Source organism: Nerophis lumbriciformis, linkage group LG07, assembly GCF_033978685.3.
Source record: "Nerophis lumbriciformis linkage group LG07, RoL_Nlum_v2.1, whole genome shotgun sequence".
Classification (NCBI taxonomy): Eukaryota; Metazoa; Chordata; class Actinopteri; order Syngnathiformes; family Syngnathidae; genus Nerophis; species Nerophis lumbriciformis.
Window position 1 is genome coordinate 35,773,891 of NC_084554.2, and position 25,174 is coordinate 35,799,064.

Consider the following 25,174-nt stretch of genomic DNA (forward strand, 5'->3'; position numbering starts at 1 on the left):
ATCCAATCACAGTCTCATTAACATCAGGTTACTTAGATAGGCTACTGTTAACAACTTGTGATCTGATTGGCTATCGCAACTGTCTCTCAACTCTGTGTTCTCAAATTCATCCGCTAACGGTCCTGAGGAGTATCCAATCACAGGACGCGTAAATGTCACGTTCAACCTTAGGCCAGCTAGAAGGCCTTACTGACAACAACTTGTGATCTGATTGGCTATCGCAACTGTCTGTCACTGTATGTCCCCGTTCACTGACAGTGCACGGACGTCCGCATTGTTGATTCTGAAGGCCCCTGGCAGATTTGGTACAGCATGGCAACATAAGCTAGCTGAATTCTGATTGGATACAAACTAAAACTAAAAACAACAGCACTTGAACGAGCATAATATGACATGAAGAGAATATGAATACTTTTAGATATTTAGGGAAAGTAAATAAAAAAATAATTGTATCTTTATTTATGATCATATTTTCTGATTACCGTATTTTTTGGAGTATAAGTCGCACCGGAGTATAAGTCGCACCTGCCGAAAATGCATAATAAAGAAGGAAAAAAACATATATAAGTCGCACTGGAGCCCGGCCAAACTATGAAAAAAACTGCGACTTATAGTCCGAAAAATACGGTATGTTAGGCCAGCAGAGAAGGTCTTGCTGGCCCTGACAGCACACCACTAATGGTTACAATAATTAATTGCGCTCATGACATAGTATGTGGAGTGATGCGGATACATTTGTTACTGGATACAATTTTAATACGCTGATGTCTTTGACACTTTGTATCTGTATTTAATATTAATTGATATCGGACACTTATTACTAGAGGTGTGAATCTATGGCCACCTCACAATTCGATTATGATTCAGGAGCTACGATTTGATAAAAAATGTATTATTCTTTCATTTATGTATATTGGTGCAGTATTACATTTCTTTTCGTCTCAGTAAATAAGCTATTATCACTTGAAACTTTTAAGAACAGTGCATTTCCCATCACATTTGTTAAATTCATGGAAATGTTTGCCAAATTGGAACATAAGTGCCCTATAATAAAGGAACTCGTCGAATCTCTCAGTGAGGTTGCTCGCTACAGTCAGCCAAATTGTAGGACAGTCTGCATTACTTTATTTAGAATAAATAAATCGATTATTGATTATTGACATTATTAATCGATTTTATAATTGTCCATGTCCGAATTGCAATAAAATTAGATTATTTCCCCCACCTCTACTTATGACGTACATATGTCTAGCTTCTGTGCTTAGCTGTTGTCAATTAAGGACACTTACTATGTATGTCTAGCTTGGGCTAATCCGCTGTTTGTTATTTTGCTTGTATCAGATTGATATCTGATATCAATATCACATCTGGACACCCATAACTTGTTCCCACTACATTATGTCTTTTTGTTCCCTTTTCTTGCATTGTTACTTGTTTTGTTTGATTTTATTTCAACAATATGTTGCAGGGCAACAAAACTGGAGGTGCAAATGAACCCCGGGCCACATTTTGGACACACCTGCAGTACACCTAATTAAATGAGTTAAGATGTAGATTGCAATATGTAAGTACAGTAATGGTCTTGTTTTTGGAAGGCAAATAGTTGGACTGTGCTTTGGACAAGTCACGTTGTCCCGCGCCAAACGGAGGCGGGACGCAGCTGTTGCCATGCGAGTGGCAAGCGCAGGTGAGCGCTTAGCCAGTTGTTCCCAGGCGTCACGGGTCAGGACTGTTTGCATTGTTTCGCAGCAGCGTGTGTCTTTTCCACCAAGAGAAACAAAAACCAAACTGTGTAGACTCCCAAATGTGCAGATGTGTCAAAATTACACGGCTTCCAAATTCAATGAAAATATTTTTTTGTTGTTGCTGGGAACGTAAAATTGTACATAAAGCAAATGAATGAAGCTGACTTTGAACATTGTGTTTCCAGCGTCCTGGCATGCCGTCTGGGGCGAGGATGCCCCACCAGGGAGCTCCCATGGGGCCCCCCGGTCCGCCGTACGGAGGGAACCCGGCGGTGCGGCCCGGTCTGCCCTCCCCGGTAATGGAGGCCAGTCGCAAGAGGCCCGCCCCCTCCCAGCAGGTGCAGCAGCAGCAGCAACAACAGCAGCAGCAACAGCAGCAACAGGCCGTCCAGAACCGAGCCAGAAAGTAAGTGTGGATCTCAACCCAGCATTGTGCTTAAGATCATTTATGAAACCAAATATCCCTTAAAAAAGAAGATCATGAAACCTAATTTGGACCGCCTGTCTTCACCTTTCAAGTAGTTTGGCTCGACACAATAAGACGTCCTACTGGTGAATGGAATTGTTGAAATTACCTAAATTCCAATGTTGCGTTGTCAAGGTTTGTAAAATGCTGGAATTTTGAATGAAGTTCTAAAATCCATCCATCCATCCATTTTCTACCGCTTGTCCCTTTTGGGATAACGGGGGGTGCTGGAGCCTATCTCAGCTGGAAAGCTATAAATCCACAGTCAAATAATCAATGCTATATCAATCTTATAAAAACGGATTAACAGTACAGTGGTGAGCTATGCAAATATCAATATTATCAATACCAAGTCAGTATATGTTTTGGATTGACACTAGTGTGGTGAGATTGATGTAGGGCTGGGCGATATATCGATATGCGCGATATATCGCGGGTTTGTCTCTGTGCGATATAGAAAATGATTATATCGTGATATCGAGTATACGTTCTCACACAGTTGCTTTTAGCTGCGGGCATTACACTTCAGGCTCTACTCGCTCTTTCCTGTCTCTCCTTCTCACAGACAGCAAGCGCACCTTCTTACATACGTCACGTCATACGTCACATACGTATACGCCCTCCTTGAGCAGAGAGGTAGCAGCATGGCTAACGTTAGCTGTGATGCTAGCGGTAATACGAGCGAAAGAAGGTGCGAATCTGGTAACAAATGAAGGAATAATTAATTCCCAAGAAAAACAGCAGGGGGTCCATCGTCTGGCGGTGGCTTGGCTTCAAGTGGGAAGATGTCGAACAGACAATTGTATATTGTCAAGTGTGGGGCGAAAGCGTTGCTATAAAAAGTAGTAGTAGCCTACTGCTAATATGTAGCATCATTTGAAAAGTCCCCTGCTAGTGAAAGAAGAGTGCTCACTCCAATCCAATCCACTTTATTTAATTGCACATTTAAACAACAAACATGTTTCCAAAGTGCTGCACAACAATATTAAAAACAATATTTACGTACTCCGCACGTCAACATCTCCGTTTGGTGCCACACGTCCACACCATCAAAATGCCGAGGCAAACATTTCCAGATCAACACCGTATGAAAAAAATTTTGATTTTTTTTTTTTAGTTGTGATTTCCTTCTCTGCATGAAAGTTTAAAAGTAGCATATATTAATGCAGTATGAACAAGAATGTTTTAATGTAGACACATAGAATCATCATACTGCTGTTATTATATGCATCGAGTGTTCATTCAAGGCTAAGGCAAAATATCGAGATATATATCGTGACATGGCCTAAAAATATCGAGATATTAATAAAAGGCCATATCGCCCAGCCCTAGATTGATGTATATCTGTGTGTGTTTTTGCTATTTTTGAGCAAACATATACACAGACATTTGTGAAAACAAACAGACAGTAACTCAACAAAAATACGATCTCATCACACTCCCACTCTGATACTGCCCTCGTATCGCTGATATCAATATTTGAATCGCCCACCTCTACTTTTACGTCACAGCTTTACACAGTCAACAGTTTCAACCGTCCTTCTACTTTACACAGTTTTAACTGTCACACAAGTGTAAAAAGGAGTGAACCACCACATAACAGTACAACATTCCAGTCCTGCTTTTCACTTTGATGACGAAGCCCTGACTTGATTTGCGTTGTCGGTGAGCTTGGCACATCTCATTTTCAAACATTCTTATCTGTAACGCAAGTGTAAGAAGAAGTTAACAACCATTTACAAAACAGTAAAATATTTTATGACAAAGGACACGAGGTGATTTGTGTTGTTGGTGAGCCTCTCACGTCTCATTTTTTCACACAAGTGTAAAAAGAAGTTAAACGCTACTTAAAAACAGTAACACATGTAGTGATTTTTGGTGCATATGAGCCTTGATTTTTAACATTCCCATCTGTCGCGCAGGTGTATGGCTGCAATGATTGTGGTTAGAGTGTCCGCCCTGAGATCGGTAGGTCGTGAGTTCAAACCCCGGCCGAGTCATACCAAAGACTATAAAAATGGGACCTATTACCTCCCTCAGCATCAAGGGTTGGAATTGGGGTTTAAATCACCAAAAATTATTCACGGGCGCGGCCACCGCTGCTGCTCACTGCTCCCCTTACCTCCCAGGGGGTGAGGGTGATGGGTCAAATGCAGAGGATAATCTCACCACACCTAGTGTGCGTGTGACAATCATTGGTACTTTAACTTTAACTTAATTAATCAGTTAATTCGATTAGAAAAAAGCTTTAATTTATATTAATTTGCCTCGATTAATCGTTTAATGAGTAACGTGTGTGGCGGTGCACAGTGGTGGGGTTTACATTTTAAAATTGCATTAATGCACACATGTTAAAAGTGCAATGTTAATGTTAATAATGCACTTTTTGGGGGGGGGGGTGGAAGGAATTTGTGGTTTATTTCAATTGTTTTCCCTAAAATACGCATTGAGACTCAAGGTCTGGACGATATATCGATTTTATTGATATATTCGATTTTTTTCACTTGCAAAAAATGTGCAAAACACAAGTGACTGCACGCTGCAAAGTTTGTTTAAAGGGGAACATTATCACAATTTCAGAGGGGTTAAAACCATTAAAAATCAGTTCCCAGTGGCTTATTTTATTTTTCGAAGTTTTTTTCAAAATTTTACCCATCACGCAATATCCCGAAAAAAAGCTTCAAAGTGCCTGATTTTAACCATTGTTATATACACCCGTCCATTTTCCTGTGACGTCACATAGTGATGCCAATACAAACAAACATGGCGGATAGAACAGCAAGATATAGCGACATTAGCTCGGATTCAGACTTGGATTTCAGCGGCTTAAGCGATTCAACAGATTACGCATACGGTATATTGAAACGGATGGTTGTAGTGTGGAGGCAGGTAGCGAAAACAAAATTGAAGAAGAAACTGAAGCTATTGAGCCATATCGATTTGAACCGTATGCAAGCGAAACCGACGAAAACGACACGACAGCCAGCGACACGGGAGAAAGCAAGGACGAATTTGGCGATCGCCTTCTAACCAACGATTGGTATGTGTTTGTTTGGCATTAAAGGAAACTAACAACTATGAACTAGGTTTACAGCATATGAAATACATTTGGCAACAACATGCACTTTGAGAGTGCAGACAGCCCAGTTTTCATCAATTAATATATTCTGTAGACATACCCTCATCCGCTCTCTTTTCCTGAAAGCTGATCTATCCAGTCCAGTTGGAAATGCATCTGCTTTGAGTGTCGCAGGATATCCACACATTCTTGCCAAAGCATAGCTTTCGTCTGTAAAGTGTGTGGAACAAACGTCACTGGTGCAACTTGAATCCGTCCCTGTTCGTGTTGTTACACCCTCCGACAACACACCGACGAGGCATGATGTCTCCAAGGTACGGAAAACAGTCGAAAAAACGGAAAATAACAGAGCTGATTTGACTCGGTGTTTGTAATGTGTTTGAGAAAATGGCGGATTGCTTCCCGATGTGACGTCACGTTGTGACGTCATCGCTCCGAGAGCGAATAATAGGAAGGTGTTTAAATCGCCAAAATTCACCCATTTAGAGTTCGGAAATCGGTTAAAAAAATATATGGTCTTTTTTCTGCAACATCAAGGTATATATTGACGCTTACATAGGTCTGGTGATAATGTTCCCCTTTAAATAAAGAGCACAGCACAACAAACTTATTACTCCATCTGAAACCAAAGCCTTCAGTCGAGTGCGGGAAATACAACTGTTTACGAGAACAAGACTGCAACAGCAAACAAACTACGGGCTAAAAATCATCTTACTGTGGGGGAATCATTTACACCAGGTATGTATGATGAGAAAGAAGCACAGTGCAAAGAACGAGCACTAATGCAGTCGCTGTGTACATCGCCAAGATGTGTGCATGAAAAAGCCTGCCTTTATCCACTTACTGAAACAAACTATAATCCTCAATTTGCTTACAATGTATAATACTACATTTTTATTTACTGAAAGTTTTTATTCAAGACAGAAGTCTTAAGTTTGCATTTTATTATTGTTAATGTTAGAGATTGTTGTTTATTTGCATGCAATGTACAATGCCACATCTTTGTTAACAGAAGTATTTTACTCAGGCCAGAAATATTTCGTACGAGAGGACGCTCTTAATTTAGTTCTATGAAAATTATTCCTTAAAAAGTCAAATTTGTACCTGGTCTGAAAAGAACAACATTATTCAAATCAGAATTTTGCTAAAAGTAATATACAGTATATGCAATGTCATTTCAACGTACTAGTTTTTGATCAAATAAAATAAAAACTTGTTTTTAATTATCTTTTTTTAATAGTTTCTTTTAAAAAGTAGGGGGGGGAAATTGGGGGAAAAATCAAAAAAAATTTGAAAAAAATTGGAGTTTTTTTTTTTTAAGCCATATTGCCAAGGCCTCCTACAGGGTTTCTCCAAAATTGCAAGCATACTTGTGGTGGTGGGAGCGTTGTCAATATGACATCATCATATAATTTGCATAATATGCGCTGATATATATTTTCTTTAAAATTGCAAGAAAAATGTGTATATATATTTAAAAACAAATCTCTTATTAATTAGTACTAGCACACTGTATATATTTTAATATTGTTTGCTCTGTTTTTCAGTTGTTGCTGATTATTGTTCAATGTACTTTTTTGAAAATTTTTCAAGTTTCTAGAGACTTTTGGTGACTTTTTTTTTTTTTTTTAATGACTAGCAACAAATCTAGCATATTTTTGTGGTGTTCTCGGAGACTGTACTCGTGTTTGGGGACTTGTTACTTCTGTTGCTCCATGTCCGCGACAAACAGCAAGAGCTGCAGCGAGCCTGACATCTTATGTGCTTTGCGCTGCTGCTCCAACTGCATTTTCTCTCTGTGAAAGCTGCCACTGTCCTCTTAATAGGCTATGTATTTCCATTCATTCATTATATTACTAAAATTTGTTTTCACGTAAAAAAAAACCCTCATTTTTAAGACGTGACAGCTTTTGTTTTGCGGTGGTGGGCCGCCACGACCAATTTAATGTAGGGGAAACCCTGGACTATAACGTGTTTTGTCCGATTACTCGATTAAAAGGGATGTTTGCAACTTGCTCACAGTTACATTTTTCCAAGCAAAATTATAACAAGAACACCATTGGCTAGCTTATGTTACCATTAGTTGTTAAAACTGTCTGTTTTTCACAATTACTAATTTTATGTAACAATGTATTTTACCGGCCTGAAAAAAACGATTGGTGTTTACGGCGGTCATTCACTCTGTCTCGTTAACACGTACACGCAGAGATCGGTGCACACAAACACGAGTATTCCAAGAGGAGCAACGTCATGTTGCAGTCATGTTGTTGTTATGATAGAATATACATTCAATGACACCTAATGCTAGTTATCCAAATTGTTATTATTAGCTAACAACACCCAAAGCTAATGCGCGCGCATGTGTTACGTACGTACGTACGTAGTTACATCGTTGCGTCTTAGAAGCCGGAAGAGGGAGGGATATAAGGCTTAAAATACATTGAAATGTTGCAAATAGCCACTTTAATCGAATAAACTAATCAATAGATTATTGGATTACTAAAATAATCGATAGCTACAGGCCTGCACAAGAGTAAAAAAGTTAAGCACTGCATAAAAACAGCGAAACGCTTCATCTTAACTTTAATGAGAGAGAAATAAGATGATTTGTGTTGCAGATGAGCCTCACACTTCTTGTTGTTTAACACTCTTTAACTGTCACTCATGTGTGAAAATAAGCTAACCACTTAATTATTAACAGTAAAACAATGATTTCTGTTGCAGGTGAATTACATTTGTTTACATTCCTAACTGTCACACAAGTGTTAAAAACAACAAAACACTGAATAACATTACGTGTCCTGTCGAACAATATGAGGCGTGTTGGTGTTTGGAGTTGTCGCTGTGTGTCATTGTGTGTTTATTACCATAACATCCATCAATGACATCCCATTAGTCACCTCAATACATCAGGGAAGTTTTCCTGGTCCTTACCGAGCATCTTGGTCAGCTATTAAAGCACGGAGTAGGACAGGTGGGAATATCAGCATTCTGAGCAGGGGTCTGCGTGGTGATCAGTGTGGCAGGTGTGCTCATTAAAAAGTAGGATCAATATGCAGTGGACCTCTGTTTCCTTCATCTGCATCGCCATTGATCCTCTTACAATTAGGCAGGATTGTCAAAGAAGTGTTGTTCAATGTCGGGCCCTGAAGCTCCCCAGGGAGGGTCTGATCGATGCTTGAGGAGGGGTCACCCACCCGGAGCGCCTTTGTTACTCCGAGCGCTGACTTTGTGAGGTTTTGTGCGTCCTCTGGCAAACAAGTTGATGCCCCCCTAGCCGCCCTACTGCATGGCAGTTTGGACCTGACACAGCTGCCAGCTGAGCCCCGCCACCTGTGCTTCCAGTGTCATTGAGATATGAAGCAAGTTAGAGCTAAAAATATCCTGTCTCTCTTTCCTCATTTTTAATCAGGCAAAACACTTTAGTGTGTGATTTGAACTATACTAAAGTTCTGCTTTGGGATGAACCGCACCCCCAATGGCCACTTTTATGACTGGACACTTCATTAAAGGTGAACTGCACTTCTTTTGGAATTATGCATATGATTCACAATCCTTACGTAAGATAAGCACACATAGGTCTTTCTTTTTTTGTGCATTCTGACTCATAAATAAATGTTAGCAAAAGTCAGCTAACAATGGAGCTAATGGGATTCTCTCTATTCCGCTGATAAAGCGCTCTAAAAACATCTAAAAGCCTCCATCATCGTTTTATACAGTATACACACTGTAAGTATATAATGTAGTTAATTTCACAGACGCATCACAACGTTCCCTATTTATTTCAACAACAACAACAGACATGGCAGACATCATGAGAGCTAACAAAGACTACTTTGGAACAATGATGGTCCGGAACCTGATATTTTTGAGCCTAAACATAAGGAGAATGATCTAAAAGTTTAAGAAGCTGTGTAGTAAAAAGATCATGTAGCAGTATTGCTAAGTGCTAAACAAGATATAAAAGCTATGAACATAATAAAAAAATCCCTTACTGTACAATGTCCACTCTCACTGGCATGCCGACTGATGGGATGTTAATATATTCCCGTTCAGATAAACAATTAATGATAACCCTAGCGCAGGTAAAAAAAAATGGTGCTGCAAATGACCGTCTTTTTGTGTCTTTCTCGCCATCGCCGGTCTAAGTTGAATTTCAAAGTTGACCATCTGCTTGGTTTATGGCCACAACTTTCTACTATACAAGTGAGAGGCATGATTTATAATCTAGAATTAGCTTTTACCAACTCAGAGGCGATGCAGCAGCTCACCGGCTCATTATGTCAATATAACAGCATAAGCCAGTTAGCTCTCTGATCACGGTGCCGCTAACAGTAGTCCCTAATGTTAGCGCTTATAATAACAATATCGCTAATACTTGGTTAATATTCAGGTCACGAGATGTAAATGGAGTATTGTTGCGAGTTTCAGATGTTATTTAGATGGCTTTATGGGCGGAATAGACGCAATGATGTCATAAATCCCATTATCCCCATTGTTAGGTGATTTTGCGAGTGTTTAATTACCAGTTAGAATATATATATGTGTTCTTGTCTTACATAAGTATTTTGAATGATAGGTAGAATTAAAAAAAAAAGTACAGTTCCCCTTTAAGTACGCAAGCTAATGAAATCCAATACAGTTCTGCCTTTACAATTTCAGTGATGTTGACAGAGACGGGATTTAACTTTGAATTTACAACTTAAATTGTGTGCAAGTACACTTAATTTTACTGTAAGCTCTTTTTGAAATAGATTTATAAAAAAAACTTTATAGTGCATTCATTCCAATGGCTGAAAATTCACAATTGTACCCTATAGAAAATTATTGCTAAAAAAGATTTGTTTTTGCAACAATAGTTTTCATATTGTTTCCTATTTACAATATATATCTGCATAATTTTTCATATATATATGTTGTATCTTATTTTTTATATATTTTTATTTTCTATAAAAGTTATAAACATCTCTTCGGCTTTGTCCCCGATTTTTTTTGCCAATATGTGACCTGTATCAGATTTTTCATGTAAATGTGAACAGTGCATTTGAAAATGTTTCACATCTGACCAAGGCTTCTTTCGTACGTGGATATAAATCAGATATGTATACAGGGCAACTGCAGTCTGAACGCTCAGTTCGCATTCATCTGACTAATACTTCAACAAAAAGCGATGAGTCATAATTATAGGCCAAAACAGATGGAAATAATGAAATAAATAGTTGACAAAGGAGCAGAAAACAGGCGAAAATAATGTTTTAGGGACTCACGTCAATGTTCCACGTCTCCTGTCTCCGACTGTTTGCCCACATGCTCTCAAGAGACAAAATGCTTCCCCTTTTCCTTCTTAATCTTCCATGCGCAATAATTTGGTTCAGAAAATGTTGACTTTGATTGCACAAAATCCTTAAATTTACTACAAATGCTCCACAACTGAGACCTACTAGAATTGAACCAAGTTTACTTCTGTAATGTGGGTCAGATTGCGTTCACATTACAAATTTACTTCATTTACTTTACTACATTTATTAAAAATGTGAACGACGACATAAGATCTGATTTGACAAAAAAATCTGGATTGGACATTCTTCACTCCAGTGTAAATGTTGTTACGGGTGGTGGATAGCCAGGCGTTGGACCCCAAAGCACAGACGGCGATGTAAAAATACAAGAAAGAGATATTTAATCAAGAACAAAAAATGTACTATAGAGAGTAGAAAAAGTGCAACAAAAACACATGTGACAGGAGGGCAGAAGGACTCTAAGTCATGGCCACAACTTTAGGCCCAAGCTGCAGCCACTTAAAGACGTGCCCACAGGGGAGACGACAACATAAGTGAAGCTGAAACAACAATACGTAACACGGAAATCATATATAAAAGAATACTGCTGAAAATAAATTAAAGTTAGGGTTAGGATTGGATATAATCAGCCAAAAAATACGTATATACAACAACCGAAATAATAACAACCAGTGGTGCATTGCATTAGCCATCTTGGATCACGTTACAAATCAAGTGTCCACTCGCGCAATGTCAGCGCCACTGTGGGCATGTCTTTAAGACACCGTTCACTTCCCCTTGTCGTCACCCCTGTGGGCGCAACTTAGAGTGGGCGCGACCAAGAGTTGTTGTGTGGCCGCAGCAAGACCCTGCTCCTTAAATATGGCACTGATTGCCAACCAGTTGCAGGTGTGCTGCTTCGGCTCTGCCCAGGAACACCAGACAAGGACAACTAAAACAAAAAAGAACGGCAGCAGCTTAAGCAGCAGACTGCACAAGGGACGGCGTGGCGAAGTTGGTAGAGTGGCCGTGCCAGCAATCGGAGGGTTGCTGGTTACTGGGGTTCAATCCCCACCTTCTACCATCCTAGTCACGTCCGTTGTGTCCTTGGGCAAGACACTTCACCCCTTGCTCCTGATGGCTGCTGGTTAGTGCCTTGCATGGCAGCTCCCGCCATCAGTGTGTGAATGTGTGTGTGAATGGGTGAATGTGGAAATACTGTCAAAGCGCTTTGAGTACCTTGAAGGTAGAAAAGCGCCATACAAGTATAACCCATTTACCATTATTCATTTATGACAAATATAACCTTCTTTTTCTTTTCCTTTTTTCTTTTTCTTCTTTTTCTTCTTTTTATTTTTCGTCTAATATTTTTCTTATCTTATTATATTTATTATATATTTCTTCTTTTTTTCTATTTTTCATTTTGAAAAATTATTCATCTTCGACAACATTTGTTATTAATATAATAGTGAAACATTGATTTACTTAAATGATAAATGATAAATGGGTTGTACTTGCATAGCGCTTTTCTACCTTCAAGGTACTCAAAGCGCTTTGACACTACTTCCACATTTACCCATTCACACACACATTCACACACTGATGGAGGGAGCTGCCATGCAAGGCGCTAACCAGCAGCCATCAGGAGCAAGGGTGAAGTGTCTTGCTCAGGACACAACGGACATGACGAGGTTGGTACTAGGTGGGGATTGAACCAGGGACACTCGGGTCGCGCACGGCCATTCTTCCACTGCGCCACGCCGTCCCTTAAATGAAAACAATATTTTTGTACATATTTTTAACAAAATATTAATAATTCATCCATCCATCCATTTTCTACCGCTTAATCCCTTCGGGGTGGCGGGGGGCGCTGGAGCCTATCTCAGCTACAATCGGGCGGAAGGCGGGGTACACCCTGGACAAGTCGCCACCTCATCACAGGGCCAACACAGATAGACGACAACATTCAGACTCACATTCACACACTAGGGCCAATTTAGTGTTGCCAATCAACCTATCCCCAGGTGCATGTTTTTGGAGGTGGGAGGAAGCCGGAGTACCCGGAGGGAACCCACGCAGTCACGGGGAGAACATGCAAACTCCACACAGAAAGATCCCGAGCCCGGGATTGAACCCAGGACTGCTCAGGACTTTCGTATTGTGAGGCAGACGCACTAAACCCTCTTCCACCGTGCTGCCCTAATAATTCATTTTTACAAAATATATACAGATATATTATTATGTATTGATATAAGAATAATAAATCAATCAATTGTAATACATATGTCATGCCATGTTTATTACATTAAAAATAATTGTCACAATGTATTTTTTTATAGACAAAATGAATGCTACTCGTGAAACTTATGAGGTTTTCAACTTAAGCTGCTTTGGCAGCTTAAGTTGACGCATAAAGGGAGAAATGACCGCCCCTCGGACATATAACCCTTTATGTCCGAGAGGCGGTCAGACTTTTAGCATGAAAATAACATTGAGGATCATTTACTCATTGCTTTGGCACACTTTGTTTTCATTTTTTTTGTTCCTTACCTTTTCCTTTTTTATTCAATTTTTGTCCTTGAAGTTGCACGCCACAAAAGGATGCCTCCGGTTGCCTAGCAACACAGCCAGCTTCTGAAATAGAGCTGCTTTTTAACCGGCTGTAGTCATTCTTTTAGGAAACTAAGTTACACAAAACATCATCTATGTTGTCTTCTTGTGCGTCTGTGTGTGTATTATCAGTGTGTTGTCTGCCTGTGTATGTGTGTGTTTATATTGGGGGGGGGGGGACGTGCTTGTTTTGGTCCACAGAGTAGTGTTTTTGAGATCAGCATGGGCACTTGCTAACACACACACACACACACACACACACACACACACACACACACACACACACATAGGTACACTCGGAGTTACCCCCACTTCCCCATGTGTCCTCTAATGGGTCAACCTCACCGATCCTTAGGAAGCCGCTTGGATTCCCTGGAGCCAGTGAGATGCCGACAAGGCCCATGGACTTACGAGATCCCCAATCAGATCCCACGCTCGGATCAAAGTAGGACTTTTGTTCCGCTGCATGATACGTTTTTTTTTAACAACCCTCCTTCCGTACCTGAATGGCGCCTATAGCTGACACTGCTAGTGGTGCATGCTTTGGACTGGAGCATGGCATGACGGGAAAGGATTTCAATTTTTGTGTGTTTTTTTCCCTCCTTGGACACGCCCTCCTTAGGCAACCAAAGCCACACCCCTGACACAAGCCCCGCCCTCACCCCCAAACCCCTTACAGCCATCTTGTGCACTATTTGGCATGCTGACGGTCAAGCTGCGATACACACAAACAATTACAGAGCGCTTAAAAAGAAGACTGTTTGTTTGCTCAGCTACTGGCAGCGTTTGGGTTCTTCCTTTTGCAAGCAGAAGTTGCAAAGAAACATGTTTTATTGCGGTTCTTTTCGGAAACAACTTGCATGAATTGAGTTGAACAATAAAAAGAGAAAACTGTTAACAAAAGCCCTCAAACACAGCAGTCTTGTGTGTGCGTGTGTGTGTGTGTGTGTGTGTGTGTGTGTGTGTGTGTGTGTGTGTGTGTGTGTGTGTGTGTGTGTGTGTGTGAATGGATGTAACACCTTTTGGCTGTGAAAGACTCTCCAGGTGGACTGCTGCATTTCAGAGAGCACACACACACACACACACACACACACACACACACACACACACAGCTGGGACGCTGGATGTGGCCCAGCATTTTAGCAGATGGCCCTAGTGCTACGCTATCAGTCACCATAGTAACATGTTCCCTTTTTCCCCTCTTTCTCTCCGTCTCTCCAGTGCTAAGAGGAGGAAAATGGCAGACAAGATTCTTCCGCAAAGGGTGAGGCTGCATTTTTTGTATTTTTTGTGTCTGTTCATCCTTGTGTGTGCAGAGGAGAGAGATGCCGGCAGGTTTTGATGTCAGGAGCAGTACGGAGGAGGCTATCTCATAATTGTTGGGGGGAGGGTTCTGGGGGTGGAAAGGGCGGCGATTTCGTCCCTCCTAAAAAGACAAGAAGCCAGACCGGCAGAAAGGTAGCTCAAATCAGGGGAAAAAAGCGAAATGTTTTCCGTCCTCCTCCGCTTGCTCTGGAGATAGAGAAATGAGGGGAACAATGAAGGCGGCCATTTAGAAAGAGGAGGGAGGACCAGGAGTGTGTGTGTGTGTTTGATCACACATCTTTTTGATGATAAAAAACAATCCCTTTCATTTCTTTGTTCAGAACAGTTATGTGTAGTAAGAGCACCAGCAAATACGTAGAGATTGTAGTTTGTATAGCGAGACAGCAACTGTGTGTGTGTGTTAATTAAATAAAACAAACAACCTGACTGTAATGAAGTCTGATCAAATGTAGAAAGAAGTGTGAACTCCATGTTTGACTTTCATGTACCTGTATCCAGATCTGCACCAAAATTATGAACCTATTAGTTACTCAACCGTCTTAAATGAAAACTGCCTTAGTGTTGGCTTAATGGCAGTCAGTAGAATGCACAAACAGTACAGTAGACTTTCGCCAGAGCCAATACATCTGTTACAGTATAATCCGTTGCCCAGATCATGTTAAGTTCTGTCAGTTTGACTACCTCTGTTCGGTTTTCAGCACCCCCGGGTTTGTGTTTTAGTTGCCATGACTGCAGATTAGTTTCACCTGCCTCTGATTAGTGTTCGGGACGCTCACCTGCTCCTGTGCACTAATCAGGGAGCTGCTTATTCCTGTTTTCCGCCACAATCATTCTGGCTTCCTTGTTTGCACTACGCAACAGTGACGACGTCTTCTATTTGCTTTCATTCAACCAATTACGTTAAGTATGTTCTACGATCTTTTATTCCTGTTCCTGTGCTAAGCTTCGCCATAGCTCCCACGCTATCTGCACGCTTTTCGGTCTTTTTGTTTTTTTTGCATGATTTCATAGACAATAAATCAATGTCTCACCTGCACCTCGCCTCCGGAGTTCCTGCTGCATCTTGGGAGAACAATCCACGCAGTAAAATGCGACCCCGTTGTTACAAAATCCCTAATATTGACCCTCACCAAATTGTACATATTTCTTTCCCTGTAGGTACTTTTTAGCGTTTTTACAAATGTTTACTTTTTATTTTCCACTGTTTATCTCTCCTCAGTTGGTTCCCTTTTTCTTTGTTATTTCGAAATAGTTTATGTGAAGTGAAGTGAATTATATTTATATAGCGCTTTTCTCTAGTGACTCAAAGCACTTTACATAGTGAAACCCAATATCTAAGTTACATTTTAAACCAGTGTGGGTGGCACTGGGAGCAGGTGGGTAAAGTGTCTTGCCCAAGGACACAATGGCAGTAACGAGGATGGCGGATGCGGGGATCGAACCTGCAACCCTCAAGTTGCTGGCACGGCCGCTCTACCAACCGAGCTATACCGCCCACTACTAACTACGTAATTTGTATTTATTGTTTACTGTAAAAATTGTGATTAATGCAAATACAAAATATGTCCTTGAAAACTTTTTGTAACAAATTTAGCAAACACAGTTAAATGTAGTAATTATTTACCTTTTTAATAAGTTACAATTTACTCACTATAAACGTGGTACATTATAACAAAAACTGTTTTTGTCCACATCAAAAAAGATTAATACAACATAAAAAAGATGACTGTAACATTAAAAAAAGATGAATATAAAGTCAAAGAAATATATATATAACATAAAAAAGATGAATATAACATGAAAAAAGATTAATGTAATGTCAAAACAGATGAATGTTACATCAAAATAGATGAATGTAACATAAAAAATGATGATTATAACGTCAAAGAAATTTATATATATATAGCATAAAAAAGATGAATGAAACATCAAAAAAGATTAATATAACATAAAAAGATTAATATAACATGAAAAAAGGTGAATATAACATAAACAGATGAATGTAACATGAAAAAAGATGAATGGTATAACATGAAAAAAGATGAATATAACATAAAGTGTCATGATGTGCATTTTTGTGGCAGTGTTGGCTTACCTTCCCCGCCTCTCCCTCTGCAAATGCTTTGATTGTTTGAAGGCTTTTTTCCACCAATCAGAAGGTGGCCTCATGTTTTATTGCCCATATTTTTAGCGGCTATTTTCTTGCACCGAAAGCGCGCACCAAAGAGCAATAAACGATACAATAACAAAATCATTGGGAATATTGTATATCATAAATCTGGATTTTCACCGTGTAAACATGTGTATGCATCTTGAGGTTCAAATATTGTCATGGTTGTTATGGACTAAAAAAATGTTATGCTTCTTCTGGTTGTCTTTCATTCCAGATCCGCGAGCTGGTTCCCGAGTCCCAGGCCTATATGGACCTGCTGGCCTTTGAGCGCAAACTGGACCAGACCATCATGCGTAAACGTGTGGACATCCAGGAGGCGCTGAAGAGACCCATGAAGGTAAGACTATAAGACTTGCTCATTAACCGCAGCGGAAACGAGGAACACTTTGTGTTTTAAAATCATCCCCCGTGTCCCGCGCGCCTGTGTCAGCAGCAGAAGCGCAAACTGAGGCTGTACATTTCCAACACCTTCAACCCCGCGCGGCCAGATGCAGACGATTCTGATGGCAGCATCGCCTCGTGGGAGCTGAGAGTGGAGGGCAAGTTGCTCGATGACGTGAGTAATCAAAGCTTCTCCACCACAAATATTCATGTGGAGGAAGTGGTCCAACGGTTCTCTGTGGGCACTATTTTTGTAGGTAGTAAATAATAAGAGAGAAAAAGGATTTATGAGGCTAAATCTGTTCTTACTATTAATGCAAGGGACCAGGCAGCAGAGTTAGGGACCGTGTGCAAACTGTCACATAAGAAAAATGTCCTAAAAATATCAACGGACGCAACCAAAGTATTTGCTTGTGTTTCAGCCAGGAAAACTGAAGAAGAAGTTCTCCTCGTTTTTTAAGAGCCTGGTGATCGAGTTGGACAAAGACCTGTACGGTCCTGACAACCACCTGGTGGAGGTCAGTTTCTTCTTGTCTTATAAAGGAAAAGGGACTGCAAAACTTCAGACTTTTTATTTGTCAGCACTGCGAGATTGCTTGTTGAAAACCACCGTTCCAAAACATATTGATGGAAAAAGTGGCTTGTTCTCAAGGTTGACAATTTTATGAGTTGCAAGGAGCGATGCTCAATCACATTAAAACTCTCTCCGCCATGTAATCCTTTAGACAGACCTGGCTGCAGAAAAATATTTAAGGGGGCCATCAAATTTTTGGGGGGGAGAGGGCCCTGCAAAAAAATGGATTCCCGCCGCAGTAGCGCGTATACTTGTTAAAGCTTTACTGCTGGCCTTTGTCCATCCACAAATGATTACTACATGTACGACAAACACTTTATATGTGTGGTTATCATAAGGAAATATGTTTAAAATTATTTAGGACTTTATCGTGTCCGAAAAATTAAAGAGTTGGCCATTTCTACGGTATTAATTGTAAAGGACTGGGCAGCACGGTGGAAGAGAGGTTAGTGCATCTGCCTCACAATACGAAGGTCCTGAGCAGTCCTGGGTTCAATCCCAGGTTTGGGATCTTTCTGTGTGGAGTTTGCATGTTCTCCCCGTGACTGTGTGGGTTCCCTCCGGGTACTCCGGCTTCCTCCCACCTCCAAAGACATGCACCTGGGGATAGGTTGATTGGCAACACTAAATTGGCCCTAGTGTGTGAATGTGAGTGTGGATGTTGTCTGTCTATCTGTGTTGGCCCTGCGATGAGGTGGCGACTTGTCCAGGGTGTACCTTCCGCCCGATTGTAGCTGAGATAGGCTCCAGCGACCCCCCGCGACCCCAAAAGGGACAAGCGGTAGAAAATGGATGGATGGATGGATGGATGTTGTAGATCCAATATTGATGTGCTAAAACCTCTTTCTTCTTTAGAAGCTACATACAAAATTAACTGTTATTTGTTCAAGCACATAATAAATATTAATAACGTGTTTGGATGTATTTATTAAATCAATGTATTCTTGTTTGCCAAAAAGTGATTCAAAGTAACATTTTAATATTGACACATCTGATCTGTGCATGAATTACTAAACTACACTTAGGAGGTGTACAGATGACATGTGTCAATATTAAAATATTATTTTGAATCACTCGTTTGGGGTTGGTTTCAGCTTTTTAAAGGGTACTTCACCACGTAAACAGTACAGTACTGTAAGTACTTTATTATCATATATGTAACTCTTTTATGGGTATAAAACATGTAAACGGTGCAATAGGTACTTTATTATCAAATATGTAACTCTCTTGAATGATTACATCCAAACACTTGATTAATATTTTTTATGTGCATGAACAAAGATCAGTTATTATTGTTTGTAGCTTCTAAACAAGGTTTTAGCAGGTTAACATCAGATAAATAACAGTCCTTAACAATCTCATTATTACCATAAAAATGGCCAACTCTGTCATTTTTTGGACACGATAAAGGCTTAAATAATTTCAAACACATATCCACAACTATAAGTGTTTGTCCTACATGTAGTTAGTAATCGGTTGTGGACAGAAGAAGCCCAAAGGCGGTATGCGCTTTCGCTGCGTGGTGGCAGGAGTCCATTTTTGACACGGAATCAGTTTTTGGCGCAACACCGATAGCAACAAATAATAGATTTGACTTACAGTTGTGTCAATGTCAGAATGGATGACTCGCCTGCTGATGGCATCATTGCAGCAAAAATTAAATGTGTCCTGTTCACTACCTCCCTGGTGTACAAATATTACATGTTAAAGCCACACATATTGGTTTTGGTGGAGACTTCCTTATCCCGCTAGGAAACTAATCTGATTGGCTCTCACCCCTCTTTTAATGTACGAAATTTAAGAGCTGTGATTGGATATATTCTGAATTTGTCCCACCCATTGACAAGACGAAATTAAATATGATTAGATTTTTTTTTCTGTTAACTTCTTTGTCTAGTATTTACACTTTTACTAACATGTCAGTTACTTGTTTTATGGTCTTAGTCAACGTGCCTTTGTTTTGATTACTGATCATCTTTATTGCTCCAATGTAAAAAATCAATCAAATCAAATAAACAGCTTCTAGCCCGGGACTGCCTTTAGTGATGAAACATTGTCAATGACTTGATACACTAAATATATCATACATTTTTACATTCGTTTTGTGCTTTCTCAGTCAACTGTTTTTGCACCGGATTCATACATCTTAAACAAAATTTAATTAACTAATTTCAATGATTGCATTATTATTATTATTAAGGTTATGGTGTATTATTAATATCATTCTCACAAATACAGTGAACAAAATTATGTTTCTCATACTGAGTTCATTTACTGCAACAACGACTAGTGCAAGGACAAGGCAACGGTGATAGAACATACATAAATAGTAAAAAAGTATATTATTTTAAATTAATACATTAGGACAAATAAATGAATACAATTTGAATATGTTTTGTATTTACTTATATAGTTTTTTACTATATTGTTTTTAGACAAATTGTATTTATTATATAATACTAATTGTATTATCATTATTTGGTTGTGAAATCTTTAAAAAAAAACTGAAAAGAATCATTAAAACAATTTCTGCTGATTATAATATAATAATAACACATTACATTAAAAAAGTTTGAATAGTTTTTCAATGTCTTGTGGTTTGGGGGGCATTATATTATTATTGTTATTATTGTATTTTAATTAGTCAAAGTCATATTAATTATTTATTTTTCAGTATTTTTTAAGATCTCACACTCAAATAATGATAATAAAATGTATGAATTAATAAAACCATCCTAAATAATCATAATCATGTAATAATTATATGTCAATGTTAAAATAATTATTTTTAAATATAGATTTATTTTCATTAACTTTTTGGCTTTTTAGATTGACTGAGTTATACAATAACAATTTACCTGATCAATTTGTACAAATTGTTTACAGTACTTTATGAGGGGCATTGTTTGTGAATATTGCCTTAAATGCTCAAATTCAGGCATATCATTTGTCTTACTTGACTTCCACACTCATCTGATTGACTATTTATTAAATAAATATTTGCTGTGAGAGACATAGGCAGGCTGCTTGAAATGCCTCCAAGTAGCAGAAGGGGGAGCCAAACCAATTGTGTGTGTTTTGACAGTGGCACCGCACAGCCACCACCCAGGAAACAGACGGCTTCCAGGTGAAGAGGCCAGGAGACGTGAGCGTGCGTTGTACGCTGCTGCTGATGCTGGACTACCAGGTGAGGACACCGCCTGTTGTCGTGTCATTAACCGCACCCCCTCTTTATATACATTTTCTTGATCACAAATTATTCCTTAGCCCCCTCAGTTCAAGCTGGACCCTCGACTGGCACGCCTGCTGGGCATCCACACTCAGACGCGCTCATGCATCATCCAGGCACTGTGGCAGTACGTGAAAACCAACAAGCTGCAAGACTCCCACGACAAAGAGTACATCAACTGTGACAAGTACTTCCAGCAGGTACACGCTAGTACTTCCATACATTCATGGTAATCTTTTACTTTTTACATGCATATAATCACATATATTAACGTTGTTCCCCTAGGGGTAACTGGGTAAAACACGACACACTGACAAAGCTTAACCTATTGTTACTATAACAATCTACAAGGTTAATAAAGTTCGCTTCTCTTTCTTCCCCTTCATTTAACTGCTTTTTTTGTAATTCATTACATATATATATTGTTGCATTGGAAACAATTGTATTCTTGATAATAAAGGTAATTGTTATTATTAATTTTCAATAGTGCTATTTCTATTGGTATTTGTATTGCTCCATTTGTAGTGTAATAAGGTTCATTGTCATGTTTGTGTTATTAATATTTACTTCACTAACTGCTTCTTTACTATCACTTTTACCATCATGTTTTAACATCATGTTCTGATGTTGTCTCTCTGTCTTTTCCCCCTCCTGTCCCCACAATTTCCCCCTTTGTCTTTCTTTTTTCCTCTTCCTATCCCCTCCTGCTCCGGTTCGGCTGTGCCAAACGTTAATATAAATCCTTTAAATAAAGTCAGATACAAATAAGGCAATAACATAATTATTCCACACTTCTCTTTTGTAAAGTAAATCTGTGGATCTACATCAACAATATGATTTGCCTGAGTAGCTGGACAGGACAAAAAAATAAAAATACTTCCATACATTCATGGTAATCTATTACTTTGTACCGCCTCTATAAGATGCCTCTTTTCACCCCCTGCAGATCTTTGATTGTCCTCGACTCAAGTTCTCAGAGATCCCCCAGCGCCTCACCAACCTACTGCTGCCCCCTGACCCTATCGTCATCAACCACGTCATCAGGTATGAACTTTCATCATTACAAACTTCACAACCCTTTTGACGTCGCTACTTAAAAGCAACCCAAACGAGTCCAAACAGGAAGTAACAAAAGACTTTGAGGAGTATTCTGAGCTAACGATCAATCAAGTGTGTTGTAGTTGCTGCAATAGAACTACACCACTACTGCTGTCAAATGATAATTTTTTTCAAATCAGATTAATCACACTTTAGAATTTGTAATAATTATGAGTACGCACAGGTGACGGCGTGGCGAAGTTGGTAGTGGCCGTGCCAGCAATCGGAGGGTTGCTGGTTACTGGGGTTCAATCCCCACCTTCTACTATCCTAGTCACGTCCGTTGTGTCCTTGGGCAAGACACTTCCCCCCTTGCTCCTGATGGCTGCTGGTTAGCGCCTTGCATGGCAGCTCCCGCCATCACTGTGTGAATGGGTGAATGTGGAAATACTGTCAAAGCGCTTTGAGTACCTTGAAGGTAGAAAAGCGCTATATAAGTATAACCCATTTATCATTTAGTTATTACTGGCTTGCATAATTTAAAATAACTTCAAAAAAGAGCCCAATCTTTTTAAAATGTGTTACTTGAATGCACGTCAACAGTTATCTCTAAAGTCTAAAGGCTTGTAAAGTTATACATCTGGATCTAAAGCTGCCATTTTAGCTTATGTTTCTTTATTCATCTGCTCATATTTCTCAAAAGGAACAATAAGATTCAAATAAGTCTTTATTTGTTGAAGTGAGCATGGGCGTTTTTAATGGTATTAAATATGAGCATCACCTTTATTTCTTTTATTTGTGCATGGAATTTACATCCTCAATTTTTGATCATGGGTTTAATTCAGTATTTCTTTAAATACTTAATGTATTTACACAAGAATAATAATTTAAAAACAATTATTTTTGTTTTTAGTCTTTTCTTGATTTCTAACTTGATTGCGTGCAATTAATTTTATAATATAATAACCCCAGTAAATATAGCAGCTGATGGCTCTTAATAAACAAACAAACATGGTTTGTGAAATCAATTTGTAAAAAAATGTTTATATATATATATATATTAGATGTTTTAATATTACTATTATGATATATTTTAGTATGATTCTATGTCATTTGATAATGAACACAAAACATTATTGCACATGTTCTCAATGTTCCTCCTGACAAAAGGAAGGCTGAAGAAATATTGATGTGTGGGATAATGTTTTGTATCAAATTCAAACCGATATTTTTTCAGATATCCGTGTATATTTTTGCTATTTTGCTCAAAACCGTTTTGAGCAAACAAACTCAGACAGTGGTGAAAGTAAACGGAATGTAATTCAAAAACCTAAGATATCAATCCAATTCTGATACTACCCTGGTATCGATTATTTTGATATTGGTATCGCCCACTTCTAGTCCACACTGATAAAAGGGAGGCTGAAGAAATATTGGGGACGTGTGCAATGTTTTGTATCCATTTCAAACATCATAGAATCATACTAAAATATATAATAGTAATATATTAATAAATCAAAAATCTTTGGAAAAAAAATATTTTACAATTTTGTTGTTGTTAAAACCGCTATGTTTGTTTGTTTATTAAGCAGCTGTTATTCTTGCTGGGGATATTATATTGTACATTATTTGTACACATTCCAGTTAGAAACCAAGAAATGACCAAAACAAAAGTATGTAAAATAGGAAACTATTATTCTTGTGTAAATACCTAAGTTATAGATATTATCGATACTAAGGCAGTATCAGTTTTGGATTGATACTATACTTATGTGGTGAGATTGTGTTTTTTTAGTTATATTCTGTTTATGTTCACAAATATCTGCAGATATTACTATGTTGCTCAAAACTGCTTTGAGAAAACATATACATATATTTGTAAATACAAACAGAATATAACTATAAAAAAAAAAGATCTCATCACGCTAAAATCAATCCAATTCTGAGCCTGCCCTGGTATCAGTTATTTCGATATTTGAATCGCCCCCACCTGTAGTCAACACTGACAAAAGACAGGCAGGAGCAATATTGAAGACATGTACAATAATGTGTTGTATTCATTTCAAACAACATAGAATCATACTAAAATACATTATAAAATTAATTTCAAAAATCTAAATTATTAGAAAAAAATCTGATTTGACTATTTTTGTTGTTAAAACAACCATGCTGGTCTGTTTATTAAGCAGCTGTTATTCTTGCGGGGTTTTTATATTGTAAATTATTTGCACACAATCCAGTTACAAACCAAAAAAAGACCAGAAAGAAAAGTATTCTTGTGTAAATATATAAAGTAGTAGATATCATTGATACCAGGGCAGTATCAGTTTTATATTGATACTAGTGTGATGAGATTGTATTTTTTTGAGTTATGTTATTTTTATTGTCACAAATATCGGTGTACATTTTTGCATAAACAAAGATTTCTGTGCAAATAAACAGAATGCACCTTAAAAAAATATCCAATTCTGATACAGCTCTAGTATCGATAATATCCATGTTCAAAACCTACCTTTACGTTTTAAACAAAATTATACACAGATATTTGTAAATATAAACAAACTATATTTAAAAAAATACAATCTTATCACACTGGGATCAAATATCAATACTGCCATGGTATGGATAATATCAATATTGGAATCGCCCACCTCTAGTGTGGACCCTAACGACCAGAAGAAGACGGCCTGTTACGACATTGACGTGGAGGTGGAAGACCCCCTGAAGAGCCAGATGAGCAGCTTCCTCCTGTCCACCGCCAACCAACAGGAAATCGCCACACTGGACAACAAGGTGCGCTTTATGAACACATGTATATATATACATCTATTTTGTGTGTTTATTTTTGTTTGATCCATTTCCTTTTTTTCCAGATCCATGAGACCATCGAGTCCATCAACCAGTTGAAGATCCAGAGGGACTTCATGCTCAGCTTCTCCCGAGACCCCAAAGGCTACATCCAGGACTGGCTCAAGTCCCAGAGCAGAGACCTCAAGGTTCACTTGCTGCTTTTTATACGCTCAACAACAGCTGGTGTCCTCCGTCTTGGTCACATTTAGGATTGAAGCTCCTTTTTTTCTCCTTCTTGTAGCTAATGACGGACGTGGTGGGGAACCCCGAGGAGGAGCGCAGGGCGGCCTTCTACCATGAGCCCTGGTCCCAGGAGGCGGTCAGCCGCTACTTCTACTGTAAGGTGAGTAAACGTCACCTCATGGTGTCCCAAAAACCTCCCTCATATTCCCTCTATCATATTTTCATATACTTCTCCCAACAG

The 25,174-nt window shown here is 38.9% G+C and overlaps 1 protein-coding gene across 5 annotated transcripts in view; it reads left to right on the forward strand.

Annotated features, from left to right (window-relative positions):
• smarcd3b (SWI/SNF related BAF chromatin remodeling complex subunit D3b) overlaps positions 1-25,174 on the forward strand; it is a 60,440-nt gene that overhangs the window by 33,279 nt on the left and 1,987 nt on the right. For 2 of the 5 annotated variants that reach the window (XM_061965296.2, XM_061965294.2), the window contains exons 2-13: positions 1,931-2,151; positions 13,535-13,624; positions 14,401-14,443; positions 16,893-17,015; positions 17,109-17,234; positions 17,482-17,577; positions 20,719-20,820; positions 20,901-21,062; positions 21,809-21,906; positions 24,558-24,693; positions 24,774-24,896; positions 24,992-25,093. In XM_061965296.2, the coding sequence (XP_061821280.1) occupies positions 1,931-2,151; positions 13,535-13,624; positions 14,401-14,443; positions 16,893-17,015; positions 17,109-17,234; positions 17,482-17,577; positions 20,719-20,820; positions 20,901-21,062; positions 21,809-21,906; positions 24,558-24,693; positions 24,774-24,896; positions 24,992-25,093 (1,422 nt within the window). The remainder of the gene's footprint in view (positions 1-1,930; positions 2,152-13,534; positions 13,625-14,400; positions 14,444-16,892; positions 17,016-17,108; positions 17,235-17,481; positions 17,578-20,718; positions 20,821-20,900; positions 21,063-21,808; positions 21,907-24,557; positions 24,694-24,773; positions 24,897-24,991; positions 25,094-25,174) is intronic. The other 3 variants (XM_061965295.2, XM_061965297.2, XM_061965299.2) reach the window with 3 other exon arrangements.